Source organism: Pundamilia nyererei, unplaced genomic scaffold (genome assembly GCF_000239375.1).
Source record: "Pundamilia nyererei isolate P.nyererei 1_Seehausen unplaced genomic scaffold, PunNye1.0 scaffold00065, whole genome shotgun sequence".
Taxonomy (NCBI): Eukaryota; Metazoa; Chordata; class Actinopteri; order Cichliformes; family Cichlidae; genus Pundamilia; species Pundamilia nyererei.
The window spans coordinates 143,966-162,963 of NW_005187466.1; the positions used below are offsets into that span (position 1 = coordinate 143,966).

At 39.6% G+C, this 18,998-nt stretch overlaps 3 protein-coding genes across 3 annotated transcripts; 2 read left to right on the top strand and 1 right to left on the bottom strand.

Moving 5' to 3' along the window:
- Positions 1-1,990: 1,990 nt before the first annotated feature.
- On the top strand, positions 1,991-5,262 carry pgam1b (phosphoglycerate mutase 1b). Its single transcript, XM_005735668.1, has 4 exons — positions 1,991-2,423; positions 3,256-3,530; positions 3,642-3,822; positions 4,598-5,262. Exons 1-4 carry the CDS (start codon positions 2,285-2,287, stop codon positions 4,765-4,767), a joined length of 765 nt encoding a protein of 254 aa, XP_005735725.1. The 5' UTR covers positions 1,991-2,284; the 3' UTR covers positions 4,768-5,262.
- Positions 5,263-6,094: 832 nt separating this feature from the next.
- On the top strand, positions 6,095-11,479 carry exosc1 (exosome component 1). The gene is made up of 8 exons (XM_005735669.2): positions 6,095-6,181; positions 7,328-7,443; positions 7,629-7,703; positions 7,802-7,890; positions 9,571-9,604; positions 9,722-9,772; positions 10,223-10,307; positions 10,666-11,479. The coding sequence occupies exons 1-8, from the start codon at positions 6,154-6,156 to the stop codon at positions 10,770-10,772; spliced, it is 585 nt and encodes a 194-aa protein (XP_005735726.1). The 5' UTR covers positions 6,095-6,153; the 3' UTR covers positions 10,773-11,479.
- Positions 11,480-12,886: 1,407 nt separating this feature from the next.
- On the bottom strand, positions 12,887-18,060 carry knop1 (lysine-rich nucleolar protein 1). Its single transcript, XM_005735670.1, has 7 exons — positions 17,972-18,060; positions 17,511-17,585; positions 17,278-17,346; positions 15,795-17,195; positions 15,629-15,706; positions 14,491-14,559; positions 12,887-13,368 (listed from the first exon to the last, which is right to left on the bottom strand). The coding sequence occupies exons 4-7, from the start codon at positions 17,151-17,153 to the stop codon at positions 13,063-13,065; spliced, it is 1,812 nt and encodes a 603-aa protein (XP_005735727.1). The 5' UTR covers positions 17,154-17,195; positions 17,278-17,346; positions 17,511-17,585; positions 17,972-18,060; the 3' UTR covers positions 12,887-13,062.
- Positions 18,061-18,998: the final 938 nt, after the last annotated feature.

An 18,998-nucleotide genomic window follows, 5' to 3' on the forward strand; every position in this document is an offset into this window, starting at 1 on the left:
AGTTGGTAACATCATGAAATCCTACCAGTGGCTTAAAGGCTGACTTAAAGGACAGCACAGAGGGTCTGATCATGCCATCATCAGAACCAAGATCCATGGAAGCAGGAGTCTACCACAGCCAAGAAGACCCAAGTTATAGCCTGTGCAAAGGTGCCCTGGAGACTATCCAACAGCATATAGCACGATGTAATGTGCAAGCTGAGATGGTATACACTGAGACGGATAGTGTACAGGAAAATGTGTGAAACATGTGAATTAGAAGTCTTCAACTCCTGATGGGAGATGACACTGAAGGTGGTTGGGGACACCAGCGCTAAGGTACTGTAGGACTTCAAGTTCCAGACAAATAAACAGCTGCTGGTCAACCAAACACACATAGTGATGGTTGACAAGGAACAGAAGACTGCAGCTGTGACAGATGTGGCAATCTCGGTTGAAAGTAACATCAAGAAAAAGGAGCACAAGAAAAGAAAGAAGCACCATGGGCTAAAGGAAAACTGGAACAGACGTGGAAGTCCAAAGTGGTTCTAGTGATAGAATAGAATAAAGGCATTTGGAGCAAACTCCAAGCTGGAAGAGCGGCTCTAACAGATTCTATCAGAGGTCTCTGTCCTGTCTCAGAACTGCTGAGATACAACACAGCCTTCAAACTCTCAGGCTAAGAGGCTTGAGAAAGAGACACATAGCACCCCCTACAGGGGTGACAGGGAGATGCCTTCTCCGTGCTTTATTGGAAAAGACAAATATACATGCTCTAAATTTTCGGTGGGGGATGTCCACTGTGTGTCCCTTTACCTGTAGATGGTATTATAGTTTCCATTAAAAGTGATGTGAATCTGTTGGTATATGTGCACTCATTTGCCACTTCTCACCCTTTGCTCCTGTTGTTAGAATGGATGCTATCCATTATAAGAAGAAGGCTTAATATCTTGAGTAGGGGGTGTTAAAATCTGAACCTTTCTGAATTTAGAGTCACAGTGAACATTTGAAGACAACAAAGTGTGGTTTAAATGCGGGTATGCTAAGTGCATACTCATCACACGACTACCACGTCTCAGTGTGATGAAGGTCTGAAAATTCCAATGAGTAACAGGAAAACCCAACTCACATCTCAGGGTTTCTAACCATGAAGGATTCCTTATTTAAATATACTCAGTTTAAAACGATTTTATATTAAGTTTAAAATATTAATGATAAATAATAAATCATGTAATCACATATAAATAATTTATTTGTCAAATGGGAGTCTGGGAGTTAAAAGAGAAAAAAAAAGTGACAAAACTGACTCACCTTTTGTATCAGTGATTGATTTTTATAACCCAACAGGTGTTTTAGATTTTACACAATAGTTCTGCTGTCATTTTTTACTTTTACTGGTAATCTATATGTGTCTAAATATGTGATGAGGCTATAGTGTTTATTATTAATATGATACTAGTGGTGCTTTAGTGGTGTTTCTAAAATTGTCTCCTTCATGTTAATAAAGTGCACAAATATCTATAACATCTTTGAATATAATGCATTTAAGTAAATTGTCTACAGTGACCTAAAGAATTATGAAAGTAACCGATTATCGCATTTTTGACCGTGGCAACAGAAACTATGTAGACTAGCTTTGAGATTATGGCACAGTCTTATGTTTGGATCATGTTTCACAGATGCTACCATTGACTAATGGTTCTATCTTAAATATGATCAATCTTTCGCTCTCCGTGTATTTATACACCACAACAGAGTAGTGTATAAATTCAATAACCAGTAACTGGATTTAATCAACAGTAACAAATTTGAAACTTCGTCTCTCTCCCACGTATCTCCCTCTGCTCTCTTCTCTTTCCACTCATTAAACTGAATTGAATATATGTTTCTAACTTAGTGAGGATATGCGATATATGACTTTTTTTTTCAAACAATAAAAAGAACAATCCAGAATTTTTTTACAGGCACGTGCTAACATGATGCACAAACACCGGTGTGGACGTGCCGCTGTGCGCATCTTCCTGCCTCCCCTCCTCCATTGAACGCAGCACGCCTTCTGATTGGTGGAAACTAGCAGGAAGAGAGGAAGAGGACTCAAATCTTGAGAGCTGTCAAACTGGGCTACTCGCTAACCTTCCATCACACGAGCTCACATTTAGCAATCACCCGCCTGTTGCTTTGTAGGAACGTTTGGGGTTTCGGTGAAGCCCGGCTAAATCTGAGACCGTTGCTTCTGCTGCCTTTTAGGAGGAGTCACTTTCCCCGAAGTTCCCGGAAATACAGCGTAGAGGACATTGGTGTGAGGATGGCTGCCTACAAGATTGTCCTGATCCGCCATGGAGAGAGCTGCTGGAATCAGGAGAACCGCTTCTGCGGCTGGTTCGACGCGGACCTGAGCGAGACCGGGGAGCAGGAGGCAAAGAGGGGAGGACAGGCCTTGAAAGGTACGGTATCAGAAAATGTCAAGGCCTAATCGGGCTTTCTCTCGGTCACTGGATTAAGCCACAGCAAGCCGGTGCTTACGCAACTTTGTTGAATGGGGAAACCGGTGGTAGGCCCAGTGCGGCAGAAGGGATGGAGTCATTTCACGGGTTGTCCCGCAGTCTGCTGGGCCACACGGTCACTGCTTCAAATTAAATGCTACTGGAGTTTTTTTCCATTAGCTTCTCTCCCACCGGGGCAGACGGTTTGGCGCCTCCTGGTGCAGCAACATAGCCTCTAATTTTCATTCAAAGAAAGCAATTCTTATTTGTGGTGTTCTTTAACCACAGAAGTATTTTGGAGAGTCATAATATAATTAATTTAGTCTTTGACGATCTTAAGTGTATTTGTATTTATCAAAAAAAATAATAATAATAAAAATCCATAGCTTTTAGAAATGAGCATATGAATTAAAACTGGAGCATATAACCAGGCCAAAGATGCTTTTGTTTCCAGAGGGCAGAATATTACTGTTTGCTGAGTCATCATGCTGGATTCACTCACACACACACACACACACACACACACACACACACACACACACACACACTCCTGCTGTTTTTTTTATGACCTAAAAATCCCAAACAGGCACATCTTGCAGTGTTAAGTCTGCCAGTGCCTTGCGGCCCCTGACCAAGAAAAATCACATGCAACTGATAAAAGAAGGGCAATAAAACATGAAGGTATCTATTATTTGATCCTGTGAACGGTAGCTGCAGTAGTATTCCTTCATGAAAAATATGACAAACTGTTTTGAAATACATGTCTCAAAATGTCATCTCTATTTCCCCTCAGATGCTGGCTATGAGTTTGACATTTGCTACACATCTGTCCTAAAGAGGGCCATCCGCACTCTGTGGTTTGTCCTGGATAGCATCGACCAGATGTGGCTGCCCGTCCACCGGACCTGGCGCCTCAACGAGCGTCACTATGGTGGTCTGACTGGGCTGAATAAGGCTGAAACGGCAGCCAAACACGGGGAAGCCCAGGTCAAGATCTGGAGGCGTTCTTTTGACATTCCTCCCCCACCTATGGATGAGGGACATGACTATTATCAGACCATAAGCAAGGTAACCGCTCGGGGAAATTATGACAAGTTGACTCTTTTCGTTATTGCATCAATGTAACCCTGCGTTGCTGAAACTATTTTGACAACACCGACTTCTTCTTTTTCCCTGTAGGACCGACGTTATGCTGACCTGACAGAGGACCAGCTCCCTAGCTGTGAGAGTCTTAAGGACACCATTGCTCGGGCACTTCCTTTCTGGAACGAGGAGATCGTGCCACAGATCAAAGAAGGAAAGAGGGTGCTGATTGCTGCCCATGGCAACAGTCTCCGTGGCATTGTCAAGCACCTGGAGGGTAAGGAGTAGAGGAGAAACTTGTGAAACATTTCTCAGCACTAAAAACACCTTTCAGTGTTATTTCACTTACTATGAGTGAACAATGAATTGGGTTACCTGCTAAACCTTCATAAAGGCCAATATTTGATCCATCCATTTGGGTTTTAGGGAAGTCAGAAATTAACTTATAGACAAGAGTGTAGAGTTATTAGCTGTTGCAGTGGGTTAACTAGCAGATTGTTATTGGTCTAGGTGGCCACATTCCTAATAGTGCAAACACCCAAGTTTATGACTGTGATAACTTGAGAGTTACAGTGTTGTTTTTTGAAATTCTACCATAGAGGCATCTACTAAAAATCTCAGGCAAGTTCGAGTCCTGGTGACCTTGACCTCAAGGTCAGAGGTCAGAGGACCTTGACCTCAAGGTCAGAGGTCACCAGGAGCAGCACCATAGGAGCAGCTATTAAATTTTTTTGAGTTTGAATCTGTGACCTTGAACTCAAAGTCAAGGTCATAGGTCACATTTTCTGAAAATCTTGTAAATGCAATAACTCAAGAAGGAAGTCACCTAAGATTTTCAAATTGATCTAGTTGCAGGCTGAGGGATAGGCAGTATTTTGTGTTCCAAGCAGGTTTATTTTAGTTCTTAAGTTGTGAATTTTAATGTAACAGTTTAACAATCATGTGTTTATCTTACAAAGCTATCATCCGCTGTTACGCATTTTAACGCGGTCTAAAGCAGCAGCAGCTACATTGAAATGAGTTACAGCTTTGTGTCTGTCATTGTTTCATAGGTATGTCAGAGGAGGCCATCATGGAGCTGAACCTGCCAACAGGCATCCCCATCGTGTATGAGCTGGACAAGAACCTGAAGCCTATTGGACCCATGCAGTTCCTGGGAGATGAGGAGACTGTAAAGAAAGCCATGGAAGCTGTAGCTGCTCAGGGCAAAGCCAAGAAATAGACTTGTCCTTCCTTTGGGAGTAAAGATCAATCATCTGCTTTTTTTTTCTTCTTTTTTTTCTTTCCCCATCCAGTTTTGAAAGGGTCATTTACTGTTTATGTCATCGCAGACTTGAGCACAGGTAGACACACAATGTGCATTTTATCTTAATACCACCCATTTTTCACAAAAATGTACAATCTGATGTTTAATTTGACTGCTCTTTACTTTGTTACATACTGAAACACACATTTCATTATTAGACTGTGGATATAAGTTGTAATGTGGTTTAAGCACTGACCAAATATAAATTAGGGACCAGCAAACGCACTACCCCAGCAGAGTTCAAAGTATTCTTTCCAATTTACAATCCATGTAGATGAAGCACAGCGGAAAAACCTACAGTTACACTGGCTATGTTAAAGTGTGAGCAGACTTGCTCTAGACTGCTGAATATTGTTTGCTGTGGCATTGTGCTTAAAAATTAATAAATGTTGTGAGTCATTATGCAGTGTACTGTGTGTGATGTCATTTTTTTTTCCAGGACAACTGCACTTTTTTTTTATTTTTTATGGTAACTGAGAAATTTGTCTCAGTAAAAGGCAAATATTGAAATGCACTTTATCCAGTTCCCTCACTAAGTAAATGCAATTAGCAGAAATGAAAAGTTTGTTTTAATTGCCTTATGTGATAGTCCTTGTATTCACACTTTTCTGTCACAGTAACTGCTACTTCAGCAGCTGTTCTGTTGGTTAAACACATTTGTATTTCTTGTATGCATCCATAGATCAACACGTTTCACACGAGACTCTGATAACGAGTTTTGTAAACTGCAACCAATCGAAAATGTGAGAGATTGTTTTAGTTTGTGGGATTGGGGGAGCAAGTTTTTTTTTCTCGAAGGTTTGAGATGCACCGTAACAGAGGACTATCATAAACATGATTATTTTGAAGAAATGGCTCCTTGGTGGCAATTTTCCGATTATATGATGTTTTTAAAACCATGCTCAGATAAAGAGATTTTCAATAAAAGAAGCTACAATAAAATTTACATTGTAGGAAAGTAATAAACCTAGTACATCCCAATACTGTAAGTAGCTAACTTTCATAATAGAGGTGGGTAGATTGATACCAATATCGATCGTATCAATAAGAATGCTGGTACTGGTGTCAGATACTTTAGCATCAGATTGCTACCAAAATCTGCAGTATCTCACTGACGTATTTCATAATTATCTGACCATATACAGTATAACTTATTCAATCATGTACCCGCCCATGTGTGGCTCAACAATCATGGCGGATCAACGCATTTTGTTCCGCTGACGCTAGTGACTCTGACCAATCAGAATCTTCCCAAGCCCTTCGTCCTAACCAATAGGCTGCCTACGTACACCTCTCGAAAACATGTCGCCGATGAAGCTGTGCGTTCCCGGTAAGTCCCGTAATTTTGTCTCTAAAAGGGCTTAAAAACTAAATATACCGGTGTGCAGATTGTATTTTGGGATATGTAAACAGATTTAACAGCTTTAGCGTCATTTTCTATTAGAAAAGGAAGTTAAACGGCATTCCGAGCGTGTGAAACCCTGGTGATTATTTCCAGCTGCCATGCGTGGAGTAGGCTTTGGCTTCCCGTACTTGTAACGCTGTAGTAACTTATTTTATAATCAATCACCTGTTGGATCAGCTGACTGTCAGATGGAGTCGGGGTTTTCAGCTCTACCGTATCATGGTCTTTTACCGTATTTGCAGGGCTGTGAGTTATTGACTTTGGCTTTCCATTGCTGATGAGATCCGATCCGCAGCCCTGCCCATCTCCTCGGGCAAAATAACGCATTCCTAAGCTTTGTTTTGTCACACCCGTGGGAAAGCCGCATGTCTATCCGGCGCATGGCAGTAGTGAACCTTAAATGAGTTGTCAGCAGGAGTAGCATTTAATTTCATTCTAATTACGGTTGAAAAAGCGCAAAGTAGCAAGATAATTAATTGTAGTGCAAGAAAAATGAGGGGTAGTAATGTGTCACATGACATAAATTATGTTTTGTGTTTTAATCTTATTGTCCATGATGTGTTTTGTGCTTAAGGGTTGCAGATACATTGCTAGTCCCACAATGCTGTTACATCAAAGCATCCTCAGTTAGTCTCTCAGTTTCAGTTAGCAGATAACCAAAATAAGGGAAACTATTATTATTGTTATTATTCTTTAGTTATATATTATATAGTCTATGTTGACCATTGTAACAACATATTCTGTTACAATGCTGGATGCTTATATTAAACATGGACAAAGTTTTAAATAATGATATGTACAGATCATCCCTGTAAGCCAGTAGCTCATTTTCAGTTTTCTGGATCTTTGTTTTGTCCTCAAGAGAGGGAGGATGTTCAATCTGTCTGATAAAGATGGTTGATGGAGATGTGAAAAGGCTGGGTTCAGATATGGAGCCAAGCATAAGATAAAGATTATTTTTGGTGATGACTCATGCAACAATGTTTTTATTTTAATTCATTTTTTAGAAGGAACAGTGCATCTCCAGAACCCAAACACTAACACAACATCTGTCTGTTTGTTTGTACTTAGGTGACAAACTATGCAGCGCGGAAGACTGTATTCCTGGCACAGGAGTATACCTGCGACATGGCTACATATACTCGTCACTAGCAGGCTATGTGCTCAGGAAGAATGAGGGAGAGGAGGTAAGGGGTGTGGGTAAGACAGGGGAGGGGAAAGTTTGTTCAGCAGTGAGACAAGTACAAATGCCAGACTAAAGGTATTTTTGCAATGTCTGTTGACGTGAGTGAGCTGAACTAGTTTTGTTAATGTCTTAAGTGATTTGTACATCATATGGATAACTTCTACTGGGATTATTTTGTCTCCTTAGTTACCAGTGATTTCAGTCGTGAGGGAAACAGAAACACAACTGCTGCCAGATGTAGGCGCAATAGTCACCTGTAAGGTATGCAATAGAATAAGAAACTGTTACTATTGCTGGATGTTCTGAGTAAATATTCGTGCACAGTTTACAATCTGTTTTATTTATTTTTCATTTAACAGGTAACCAGCATCAATCCCAGATTTGCCAAAGTCCACATCCTTTATGTAGGTTCCACACCGCTGAAGGACCGCTTTAGAGGCACTATCAGGTAACCACAAAAACTGAGCCAGTTTTTGTCTAATATTATACTGGAGACTGTTCAGTACAATTCAGATTTATTTATACAGAGTCAAATCACAATAACAGTTGCCTCAAGGTACTTTATATTGTAAGGTAAAGACCCTACAATAACACAAAGAAAACAGAGAAAACCCAACAATCATATGATTCCCTATGAGCAAGCACGTTGGCGATAGTGGGAAAGAAAAACTCTCCTTTAACAGGAAGAAACCTCCAGCAAAACTAGGCTCAGGAAGGGTGGCCAATAGGATAAGATGGGGACTGATTATTCCAGACCTTGTATGTGAGGAGCAGGATTTTGAATTCAATTCTGGATTTAACAAGGAGCCAATGAAGAGAAGCCAATATACGCGAAATAAGATCTCTTTCTAGTCCATGCCAGTACTCTTGCTGCAGCGTTTTGTATTAACTGAAGGCTTTTCAGTAAGTTTTTAGGAAATCCTGATAATCATGAATTATAGTCGTCCAGCCTAGAAGTAATAAATGCATGAACTAGTTTTTCAGCATCAGTCTGAGACAGGATCTTTCTCATTTTGGAAATGGAAGAAAGACATCTTACATTTTTGTTTAATATGTTCATTGAAGGACATATCCTGGTCAAAAATGACGTCTTTAAGACATTCTCATAGTTTAACAAATTGGTGTGTGCTATCTGGCTTAATAGATAAATGAATGAATAGATAAAGTCTAGTGTCATCTGTATAACAGCGGAAATGTATGCTATGTCTTCTAATGATACTGCCAACGGGAAGCTTGTATAATGTGAACAGAATTCTAGAATGGAACCCTGTGGAACTCCATAGTTCTTCTTCCTATCTGAAGAGGACTCTCATTTACATGAACAAATTGCAGTCTTTTAGATACGATTCAAACTGCGGCAGTGCAGGACCTTTAATACCTACAGCATGCTCTAACTGCTGTAAAAAATGTTATGGTCACAGAGATGTGTCCACTGTCAGAGGCCATAAGAAGCTCAATTGTAAGCTTCACTAAAGCTGATTCTGTAAAGAAACTGTTAGAAATACCAGGTAGGTAAGAATGAAGAAGCCTTTTTAAAGTTGCTGCTATCCTATGATTGGACTTAAACATACATAAAAATAGTCATTACTGCCTCCAGATTTTAAGATGAATTCAAAAACACATTTTTTTCTACGTTTTTTTTTTTTCAAAATAAAAATTCATCTCATTGTAATTCTCACCAGTACTTGCCCAGCTAGTCTTATTCAAATTCAAACCGATGAGTTGATTTAAAAACAACGAAATAAACTCATTAAAGTCTCTACTTAAACTCCAATATATGTATGCCAAACTTTCAGACTGCTAATCATGTGAGATGGGCCTGAGGCGGCCAAAAGCAGGACCTGTTTTAACCCTCTCAGGCTCAAATTAAACTTTTTGTTGCTAATGCACAACCAAGTCCTGCAGTGGTACTTCTGAGTAAAAAAAACTCATAAAATATGTATGTGGGGTAATCAGGTTGGTAGTTTTTAACTGTTGCAAATCGGCAACGCCTGCCTCGAGAGGGTTAAGGAGGTGGTTGTAGAAAATGCTCATACCCGCTACCGTACAGATCTAACTCCAGCGTGAGGCAGGGTTTTATGGACATAATATTCTGGCCTAAAAACAAACTCACTCTGTTTCTCTACAGAAAAGAAGATGTGCGTGCAACAGAGAAGGACAAGGTCTGTTTGAATTCCTGTTTTCCACTCACATCTTTCATTAGTTTCTTCTGCATATAATAATTTTTATTAAAATAAGGTGACATGTTTATTTGTAACCGTTTTTCTTCCTTGTTACAGGTAGAGACATACAAAAGCTTCAGACCCGGTGACATCGTCTTGGCAAAAGTTGTATCCTTCACATTATTATGCCGTCACTGGTGGTTTTGAACCAGCGCATGCTTGTCATTTCTTTTTCTTTTTTTCAACATTTACATAATTGTGGACTCTGAATTCATTCCCCAGGCTGAGACTGTCAACAACAAGTTTTCCTTTTTTCATTTCAAAATGTGCTTGAGGGAGAATATTTGTCACAGTCAAAATAACCCCTGTGCCAAAAATGTTAATAAGAGTGAACGATGAATGACTGGAAAGTATGCAGGTCATATGTAACTTTTATTTCTTCCTGGAAACATATCAGGTCACCAAGACACGGCTTAAAAAACAAAAACAAAACGTGATGTGTAACATGTAAACGTTTCATCATCTGCCTTTACAAATTCACCTTTCCATTTCTGGAATAAGAATTTTTTTAAAATCCTGATTTGTATCCATTGATAAACCTTGACGTGACTGTGTCAGATTTCTCTTGGTGATGTTCAGTCTAACTACCTGTTGACAACAGCAGAAAATGAACTGGGAGTGGTCGTTGCACACAGTGAAGCAGGTAAATATCAAATGCATAATATGGCCATTGGCCTTGAAGCGCTGGAGAATTCCAGCACCGTGCTGCACAGAATACTAGCACCCTGTTGGGCCACAAGGTGGTGCTATCTGATGGATTATCTTTCTACAGAAAAGCATTTGTTAGGTTTGTTATTGCCACTTGAAGACTGTGACAACACATGTGAGAAACATGTATCAGTCTTCTTTTAAACTACCACTGCTTTTTGCAGAATTATAATTGTGCCTAAGTATCAAAATGTCTGATTCACTAATCTGTTAGCTGTGAAGCAATTTATTGTTGGTTAATAATGTAATCTTGATGTATTTTTTTTTTTTCACTCTGTTTTTCTGTATCCCAGGTGCTCAGATGGTTCCCATCAGCTGGTGTGAGATGCAGTGCCCACTTACGCACGCCAAAGAGTTCCGTAAAGTAGCGCGAGTGCAACCCGAGTACCTACAAGCATGAGTCTGGAAATTCCTTCCTATCACAAGGAACGCACAACCCCGCCCGTCTGTCCTTCAGTCACTCCTGTCAAGTAGCTTCCCAGCTCTGTTTTTCGATGCTATCTGAGTAGTGATTCACAGATTACTTCTGGATTCGCGTGTCTTAAGTGTTTTGCAGAAAGCTGTCTTTCATCTGTCCATGCTGTTTATTTAGTCATCTTTTCATTGTGTTGGATTAAAACCACTGAACAGAACAACTTAGAAAAAAGTGGTTAAATTCCAAACAATAGCAGGTGTTGTTAAATCCACATGCCAGAAATGTGGGTGTGAAAAATTGCCTTTAAATTTTCTGACGGCAATCATATTAGAACTGTATCAGTTCACTCAACGTGTTGCATTGCAGCTGCCAAACTGTCACAAACCTGAAAACCAAATTGAGCAGGAGTCACTTAGTTTTACTGCTAAGTATTACAGTTAGAAATGTGGCAGGTCATCGGGTTGGTTAGTCGATAAATGGATGGATCTTTGATGTAAAGGCAAAACTGGACTCTTTTATATCCATTTTATATCTGGAGAGGTGAGAAAAGGGACCCTGATCCAACCAGAAATACTACATAGGTAGCAATGTAGTTTTTCTGCTGAGATATCCATGCAACTAACCTGATTGGCCACGTTCATAAAAGTGAAAGACTTTGAGCTGAAAAGACTGAGCTCTTTTTTTTTTTTTTTTAAAACTTTTTAGTTTCTACTTCTAGTAAAATAAATGTGATTAAAAGAATGGAATACTGAAGTACTGCATACGATAGTCAGATATTTTTGATTTCCAGCATATTAACTCAAAGATTATAAGCGAAATACAAGAAAGCAGTAATACTAACATTTTCTTTGATATGTACTGGACTTCTCTTCTTTCTTTACTGTACAGAAGATGTGCAAGAATGAAATAAAACGACTATCCAAACCATCTGTGCAAGGTTTCCTCTTTACACACATTCATAAGATCACAATGAGAATTTTGATTACTTCCACATTGCTTTGCAAATTAAAATCATTTGACAATTATTATATTCTGTGTTTTACAATTTTGTGGCCCATGCTTTTGTAAACAGACCGTTAACACATTTAACTCAATATATTCTAACCGAACTCTTTCTCAGGTGCACCATGCTGGCACTGGGTTCATCAACCCTTTTGGCTTCTCAAGTGCTTTAATTCCTTTTCACATAGAATCTACAAGGTGTTCAAACCGTTCCTCAGAGTTTGGTTAATGTTAACATGACATCATCACGAAATTTCTTCAGATTTCTCTGCTGCACATCAATGATGGTGAATCCCGTATTCCGTGTCATCCCAAAGGTGCTCTTTTGGATTGAGTTCTGGAAATGGTGTGTTAGCCTGATTGTTATCTTTGTACACTCTGATCATAAAGGGTTGGACATGTTCAACAATACTCAGTTGGTACTAAGAGGCCCAAAATGTGCCAAGAAATTATTTCCCCACACTGTTTCACCGTCACATTCAACCTGAGCCACTGATACAAAAGGATGGCTCTCTGCTTTCATGTGGTTTACTCCAGATTCTGACTGGGTAGTGACTGACTGTCTGGGTAGGATTCAACATCTTGTGGATTTAAATGCTCTTATATATACCTCAGTTGTAACAATTGGTTATTTGAGTTACTGCTGCCTGCAGCAAGAACCAACAAAACATTTTCACCTAGATCTGCCACTCACTGAATACTTCTGTTTTTCTGCACCATTCTCTGTAAATATGAAGAGATGCAGGAAATGTTATGCAGGAAAATTCCCATAAACGATCACGTCACTCAACATCACTTGGATCACCTTCCTTCCTCATTCTGATGCGCTGTTTGAACTTCAGCAGGTGCCTTGACCATGTTTACATGCATAAATGCGTTGAGTCGTTTCCATGTGATCTGCTGATTAGATATAGTTGCATTAACAGTCAAGTGTATCTAACAAAGTAATCAGTAAGTGTAGATGTCTCATTGTGATCCAAACGTATATGTTTCACTATTTTACAAAGTAAACAGTAATCCTTAATCTATATAAAATCCCACAAACTGTTATAAAATAATGAGCTGCTCACACATTAAACCAGCCGCTTGTTTTCCAGCTGTTGGAGAAATGTTTAATATACAGTATATACAACTAACGATGTGTTTTTCTTTTTTTCACCAGTGTACATTTGACTTTCTGCAGGATCAATTCTACAGTAAAGCTGATTAAACAAAAAAGTGTGCCAATTAAAACACTATGTACAAAAGCTTTGTAAAACCAAATCTTCACTCGTCAATCATCAAAGCGAACTGATCGACATGTATTGATATCAATTGAAAATTTCTTATTGGACGGTGCAGTAAACCCAAGTCCCGCCCCCCTGTTATTAAAGTCCATTCTGCGCGAGTGGGCTCGTTCAAACTCCCCCAGAAGGCCTTGCTGCAACTGCTGCTGCGCGTCCTTCCCTAGTGCCATATTTGCTCCACCAGTGCTCGTCGCCGCCGGCTGGAAACCCTTTTTAAAGCCCCCCATCAACCGGAGGAACTTCTGCTGTTGTTCAGAGCTGTTGAACTGCGCCGTGCTCCACTGGCCCAAACCCTGCAGAACAGAAACAAAAGTTCATAAACATTAGAAATGCATTCAGGAGTAAAGTTTCCACATTTAAGAACCTTCTTCTGCTTGAAGACTATAATTCTGTAGCTACAGCCACACTAAACGCATCGTTTTCCCTCCCGTCCACACCGAGACGGCGTTTTCGCTGATGGAAAACGCAACATTTTAAAAACGCATGCATTTGATAAAGGTGCTCTCACGTCGCAGTGTGGACAGCAAAAGCGGAGACTTTCTAAAACGATGACGCATGTTAGTCATGTGATGCAGTCATGTGACCAATTAAACAAAGACAGCGGAGGGCATTAAAAAACAAGTGGTTTGGTTGCCCCCAAGTTTGAAAACCCCAATAAAAAATAAAAACAAGCCGGGCAAGCCCCAAAAAACCTTTCCTCAAAATTCTTTAACTCTCTCTCGCTTTTGCAACTTTGTGTTACTCACAGCAACAACTCCACCTCATTGTTAGTCCATTTAAAAAACTCAGTGCTTTTCCTCAACATTTTGCCGCCACGTTTCAAAGAGCTGCAAAGTAAATAAGCGGCAGACAGAAATGAGGCAGGTCGAATCGTCTTGCGTTTCACGCATGCGCAGTACCGGAACATAACCGTTTTCAGCCGTTTCAATGTGGATGCACAACTCTGTGAAAACGGCTAAAAACGCCAGTGTGGACGCGGAGGGTTTTCAGACGAAAACGCCGTTTTCAAATCTATCCGGGCTAGTGTGGACGTAGCCTTAGAAACTTGGGATTATTTGTTTTAAAAGATGGGGGGCATTTGGCAGGTAGAACTGATCTTATGTGAGCATTGTGAGAAGTTTTTTGTTTTATTTTTATCTTCACCCACAACAGAGTCTTCCTTAGATAACCCCGTATGTCTCATCTCTGTTTACCATTCCCTTTTTTTTGAGTCTATCTGCCATGTTAATTCATTAAAATGCATTGGTGTTGCACAAGGAAGGGCATCTGACATAAAAACTCTGCCAGATCAAACATGCTGAGCTACGTGCTGTGACAAACAAGTGCTCCTTCATTTAAAGGCATTTAAGACACGGGGAGATTGCATAGTGGTATTCTTTGTAAAAACAAAACAAACAAACAACACTAATACCGACCGTAGGTTTGACTGTTTTGTCAGGTTGAGAGGCCTTGTCGATCTCCATTTGTAAAGCCTGTCTTCTTTCCTTTAAGACAAAAACAAACAAAACAAAACAATCATCAAACTGCACTGCATAAAACACAAAAAGCATTCTGATTTGCTTAGCTCTGGTAAACTCATTTTACATCGTGGGCCACATACAACCCACTTTGAACTTAAGTTAAAATACCCTTTCTGACAGTGTAAAGGTATTTAACTGCACATTTAATCTCTGAGATATCTCAATATATGAGGAAGAAGAGTAATTTAAACATTGTCTCCGCTTTTCAAGATGATAAAAAAATGCTGCTCCTGTAATTATAAAGTGGATTTTTTTTTTGTTGATTCCCAGAAAACTTCCTATTTTTGTAATTTTTTTTTACTGTGGACACGCTTAAAAACAGACACCTATAGCTGTACATTGGAACTAAATAATAAAAATACATAAGATTTAAATAAAAAACACATTTAAAAAAGCTCAAATAATTAAAACAAAAGCTAAAAAAAGAAAAGGAAAAAAAAAGGAAAAAGTGTTTTAAAACGAGTTTTAAAAGTAGACAGTGAAGGGGCCTCTCCACCTGCAGAGGCGACTGGGCACGATAGAAAAAGCCCAGTCACCTCTGCGCTTCCTACTGGATCTTGGTCAGCTGACCTGAGACACTGACAGGATGTGCAGGGATCAGGAAGTGCAGAGAGGGAAGGTGGGGCAAGATTGTGAAAGGATTTAAAAACAAACGTAAGAATTTTAAATGAACTCTAAAAGACACAGGCAGCCTGTGCAGCGAGGCCAGGACAGGGGTGCAGCTGATGCGAAAGTAATGACCCACTGACTCAGTGGTCAGTGACGTCAGACAGAAACTACAGTTTAACAACTTGAATGAATGTGTTTCCTTGGACCTTACGTGATATATGTCACATCTTGCTCATAGTACATAATAATGTCCCTCAGGGAATGTTTAATGTGACAAGGGCTGTTAATATAAAAGTGGCCTGTAGAAGAACAGTGTTTCCTAAATTTCTGAAGGACTACGTGCATTTTGAAACATGCCAATTCCTGATTATGGCAATAAGTTTCACACATCAATCTACGGAGAGATAACGAGAGCTCTGTTGACCTGATTGATGGTGATCTCATCAGTGTTTCCACTCCTCTCTGACAGGAAAACCACGTCGACTTGGGGAGACCCCTGAAACTACAGTTCATAAAAAGCTCATACACTGTTCATACCAAATAAAAAGCATCCAGGCACACGGCTAACAACCTGAGAGAAGCGCACTCACCTCTGGGTCTTCCCGTTCTTGTTTGATGTTTTTCTTCTTTTTAGCAACAGGTTCAACTCCAGAGTTGCTCGTGCGTTGCACCTTAGAAGAGCTCTTTTTCTTTTTGCTCTTCTTCTTGTCACCAGCTTCGCCACTCTGCTCATCCCCCTGAACCTCCTGTTTGTCTTCTTCCTCTTCACATTTTACCTTTTTTCTTTTCCTCTTCTTTGGCTCTTCTTCCTCTGCATTGGTAGACTCCACAGTAGCTATTTTACATTGACCCTTTTTTACCTTTTTCTTAAATTCTGTCGTTACTTCATCATCAGTAGTAACAATAACACTGTTTGTTGATTTCTCTTGCTTTTCACTTTTTCTAACTTTGTCTGATGCTGCGTTGCTCTTTTTGTTTTTGCCTTTAACCTCTGTTGTTTCTACTCCATTTTCTTCTTTAGTCTCAGTTTCTTTCTTTTTCTTCTTTTTTATTTTTACGTCCTCGTGTTCGATTTTTTCTAACTTTATGCCATTTTCAGCTGCTTTAGCTTTCTTTATTGTTGCTCCTTCCACAGTTAAAGGGCATTTTTGTTTTTTCTTCTTTTCTTTTCTTTGCCCTTCGGTCGCCTCTGTGCTCATATCTAAAGCATGTTGCTTATCTTTCACTTTTTTGGGCAGACTGTCTTGTTCCACTTGCTTTTCTTCCTCCTCTTCTTTTACCATATTTTCTCGTTTTATTTGTGTAGACTTATTCTTTACGTTCTTCTTCTGTTTCTTATCCACTTCCTGCTCTTTTACTAAAGTATCTGCAGTTTTTACATAAGCCTCGCCATCAGCCAACACCTTATTTTTCTTCTTCTTTTCTTTGCTTTTCACCTCAGTCTCCTCTGTGCTCATATCTAAAACCTGTTTTTTCCCTTTCTTGACTTTTTTGGGCAGATTATCTTTTCCCACTTGCTCCTCTTCCTCTTTCACCATGTTTTCTTGTTTAATTTGTGTAGACTTATTTTTTCCTTTTGTCTTCTTCTCTTTCTTTTCCACTTCCTTCTCTTTTACTAAACTCTGTGTAATTTCTCCTAGACTCTCACCATCTGCCAGCAGCCTCTTCTTCTTCTTCTTTTTGGTGACATCTTGTCCATCAGTGACCTCAGAGTCATTGACATCATCCAGAGAATCTGTTTTCCTCTCCTTCTTTTTCTTATTTTTTTCCTTCTCACCATTTCCGTCCCAAGACCCGTCTTCGATCCCCACAGCATCAGCCATTTTGCCTTTCTTCTGTTCTTTTCTCACCTCTTTTAGGCTGGAATCATCAGCTTTTCCTTTTTTGTGTTTCTTCTCTTTCTTTATATTATTTTCCTCACTCTTCTCTTCCTCCGTCTTCATTTTCATGATTTCTGCGTGCCTCTCCTCAGCTACAGGTCTCTTGCTTGACTGGTGAGAGAAAGTTCACTGTTACTTCAAGTTTCTATTCTGTGTTTGTGGAACAGTGAATGACAGAGCAGTAAACACTAACCAAAGGTTTGGCTGGCTCTTTGGGTCGGGACTGCTGATCAATTTCTCTTTGGAGGGCCAGTCGCTTTGCCTGAAGAGAACCAATCAGAACTGGACATAAATATTTGTAATAAAAATGGACAACCCCACCGCAACACTGTTTTGTGTATTGGTTAGCAAGTCTGGATTACTTTGTCGCCTTGTAGCGTTAAGAAGTCAGAATAAGATATTCCGATTAGGTTGGATAATCAGTACCTGATCAATTGTGATTTCAATGGGCTTGTGACAGGACCTTTCAGAAACAAAAACTACGTCCTCATCGGAATCCGTCTGAAACATAAAAGGGAAATATCAGCATCCATTCAGACACATCTCTAAGCTAACCGGTCCATGGTCTCAAATATTTAGAAAAGAAATGAAGTTAAAGCTTTACTAAAACACCAGGTGTTGTGTTTGAATATGCACGTTAAAGGCAAACTAATATATATAATATATAACAAAACTAAGCGATTTGATTCAAGATAAGCTGACCAGGTTTATGCACAAAACGCTACAGGTAACTGGCCACGCTAGCTTATTAGCCAACGGGAGCTTACAGTAAAAAAAAAGTTAATCCGATCCAGAACTGAACAGTTTAATTAGTCAGACAATTACACTATTTTGGCACAAGCGCATCGGATATTGTAAAATACAAACTTCAAAAGCGATTTACTTACTTTGCACACTTTTACAATTCACGTGGGTAGCGTTTTACGTTCGCGACCCGGAAGTAGATTTTTCTCTTCCTGCTAGAGACGAGAAAGGAGTCCGTAGCAACGGAGGCGAGCGTACACGTAATTGAGCTGCTAAACAGTTTGACAGTTGTTTAATTTTTAATTTTCACTGTTTTTGTTTGTGTTAACCATCAACATTAAAACGATTAAAAAATATTAACTAAAATATGCACAATTTTCAATTGTAACCCAAGTAGGACCAAATTCAGAACTCATAATTACTTTGTCTTTATTTAAACAGACGTATGTAGGTAGATGTATGATTTGCTTATGATAATGTTAAATACCCTCAAGTTATTACTGTCAGTGTCATTGAGGAAAAGTGACGAACCTATGCAAGTCAGACCATGAACAGTCAGCAACGCCTAACAGACGTCTCTTTGAAACATGTCTTGTGATTTGAGGCTGACTTTAAAGCATGATCTCACTTGAAACTTGCAAAATAAATAACAATGCTGTGTATTTAAGGTTATTATGCATACTTTTTATAATGGGATTTTAGATATGGTTGTGTGTGCTGAATTTCTTGTGCAGGTGGCAGAATTTCTTATGAAATGGCAAGGGGAGTGAGATGAGCCTAATGTGCCCCTGTCAAAGTTGTACTTCCCCCTTTTCGGGTGACATTCCAGTATTGATAATACACTTGTGACAGCAGATAATATCATTGAGCTTCAAATGCACTTTGTTCATGACACAAATAACAGCTCAATTATTCCAAGCCACTTACTTACCACAGGGGAAGGATGCATTTTACACCAGATGTCCTTCCTAATGTAACCCTCCCATTTATTCAGGCTTGTGATCCCTGAGGCTGGGTTTGTGTCGAAAAAACAGGTATCTTTCAAAGCAGGATCCACAACTTAAACACATAGTTTGAGGAGAAATTTTGGGAGTTTGGCAGCGAAATCCCTGTTATTTTAACAGTGAATTCACCCTGCTGACTTCTGTTACAACCAGGGATTAAAATGGT

What these genes read in the sequence shown, in the direction of transcription:
- pgam1b (XM_005735668.1), top strand. Translation starts at nt 2,285, where the DNA reads ATGGCTGCCTACAAGATTGTCCTGATCCGCCATGGAGAGAGCTGCTGG. An exon ending in GGGAGGACAGGCCTTGAAAG is followed by an intron (nt 2,424 to 3,255) that starts GTACGGTATCAG and finishes ATTTCCCCTCAG; the next exon opens with ATGCTGGCTATGAGTTTGAC. An exon ending in CATTGTCAAGCACCTGGAGG is followed by an intron (nt 3,823 to 4,597) that starts GTAAGGAGTAGA and finishes ATTGTTTCATAG; the next exon opens with GTATGTCAGAGGAGGCCATC.
- knop1 (XM_005735670.1), bottom strand. Translation starts at nt 17,153, where the DNA reads ATGAAAATGAAGACGGAGGAAGAGAAGAGTGAGGAAAATAATATAAAG. An exon ending in AAGAACGGGAAGACCCAGAG is followed by an intron (nt 15,707 to 15,794) that starts GTGAGTGCGCTT and finishes TATGAACTGTAG; the next exon opens with TTTCAGGGGTCTCCCCAAGT. An exon ending in ATGAGATCACCATCAATCAG is followed by an intron (nt 14,560 to 15,628) that starts GTCAACAGAGCT and finishes TTTGTCTTAAAG; the next exon opens with GAAAGAAGACAGGCTTTACA.
- exosc1 (XM_005735669.2), top strand. Translation starts at nt 6,154, where the DNA reads ATGTCGCCGATGAAGCTGTGCGTTCCCG. An exon ending in GGAAGAATGAGGGAGAGGAG is followed by an intron (nt 7,444 to 7,628) that starts GTAAGGGGTGTG and finishes TTGTCTCCTTAG; the next exon opens with TTACCAGTGATTTCAGTCGT. An exon ending in ACATCGTCTTGGCAAAAGTT is followed by an intron (nt 9,773 to 10,222) that starts GTATCCTTCACA and finishes TGACTGTGTCAG; the next exon opens with ATTTCTCTTGGTGATGTTCA.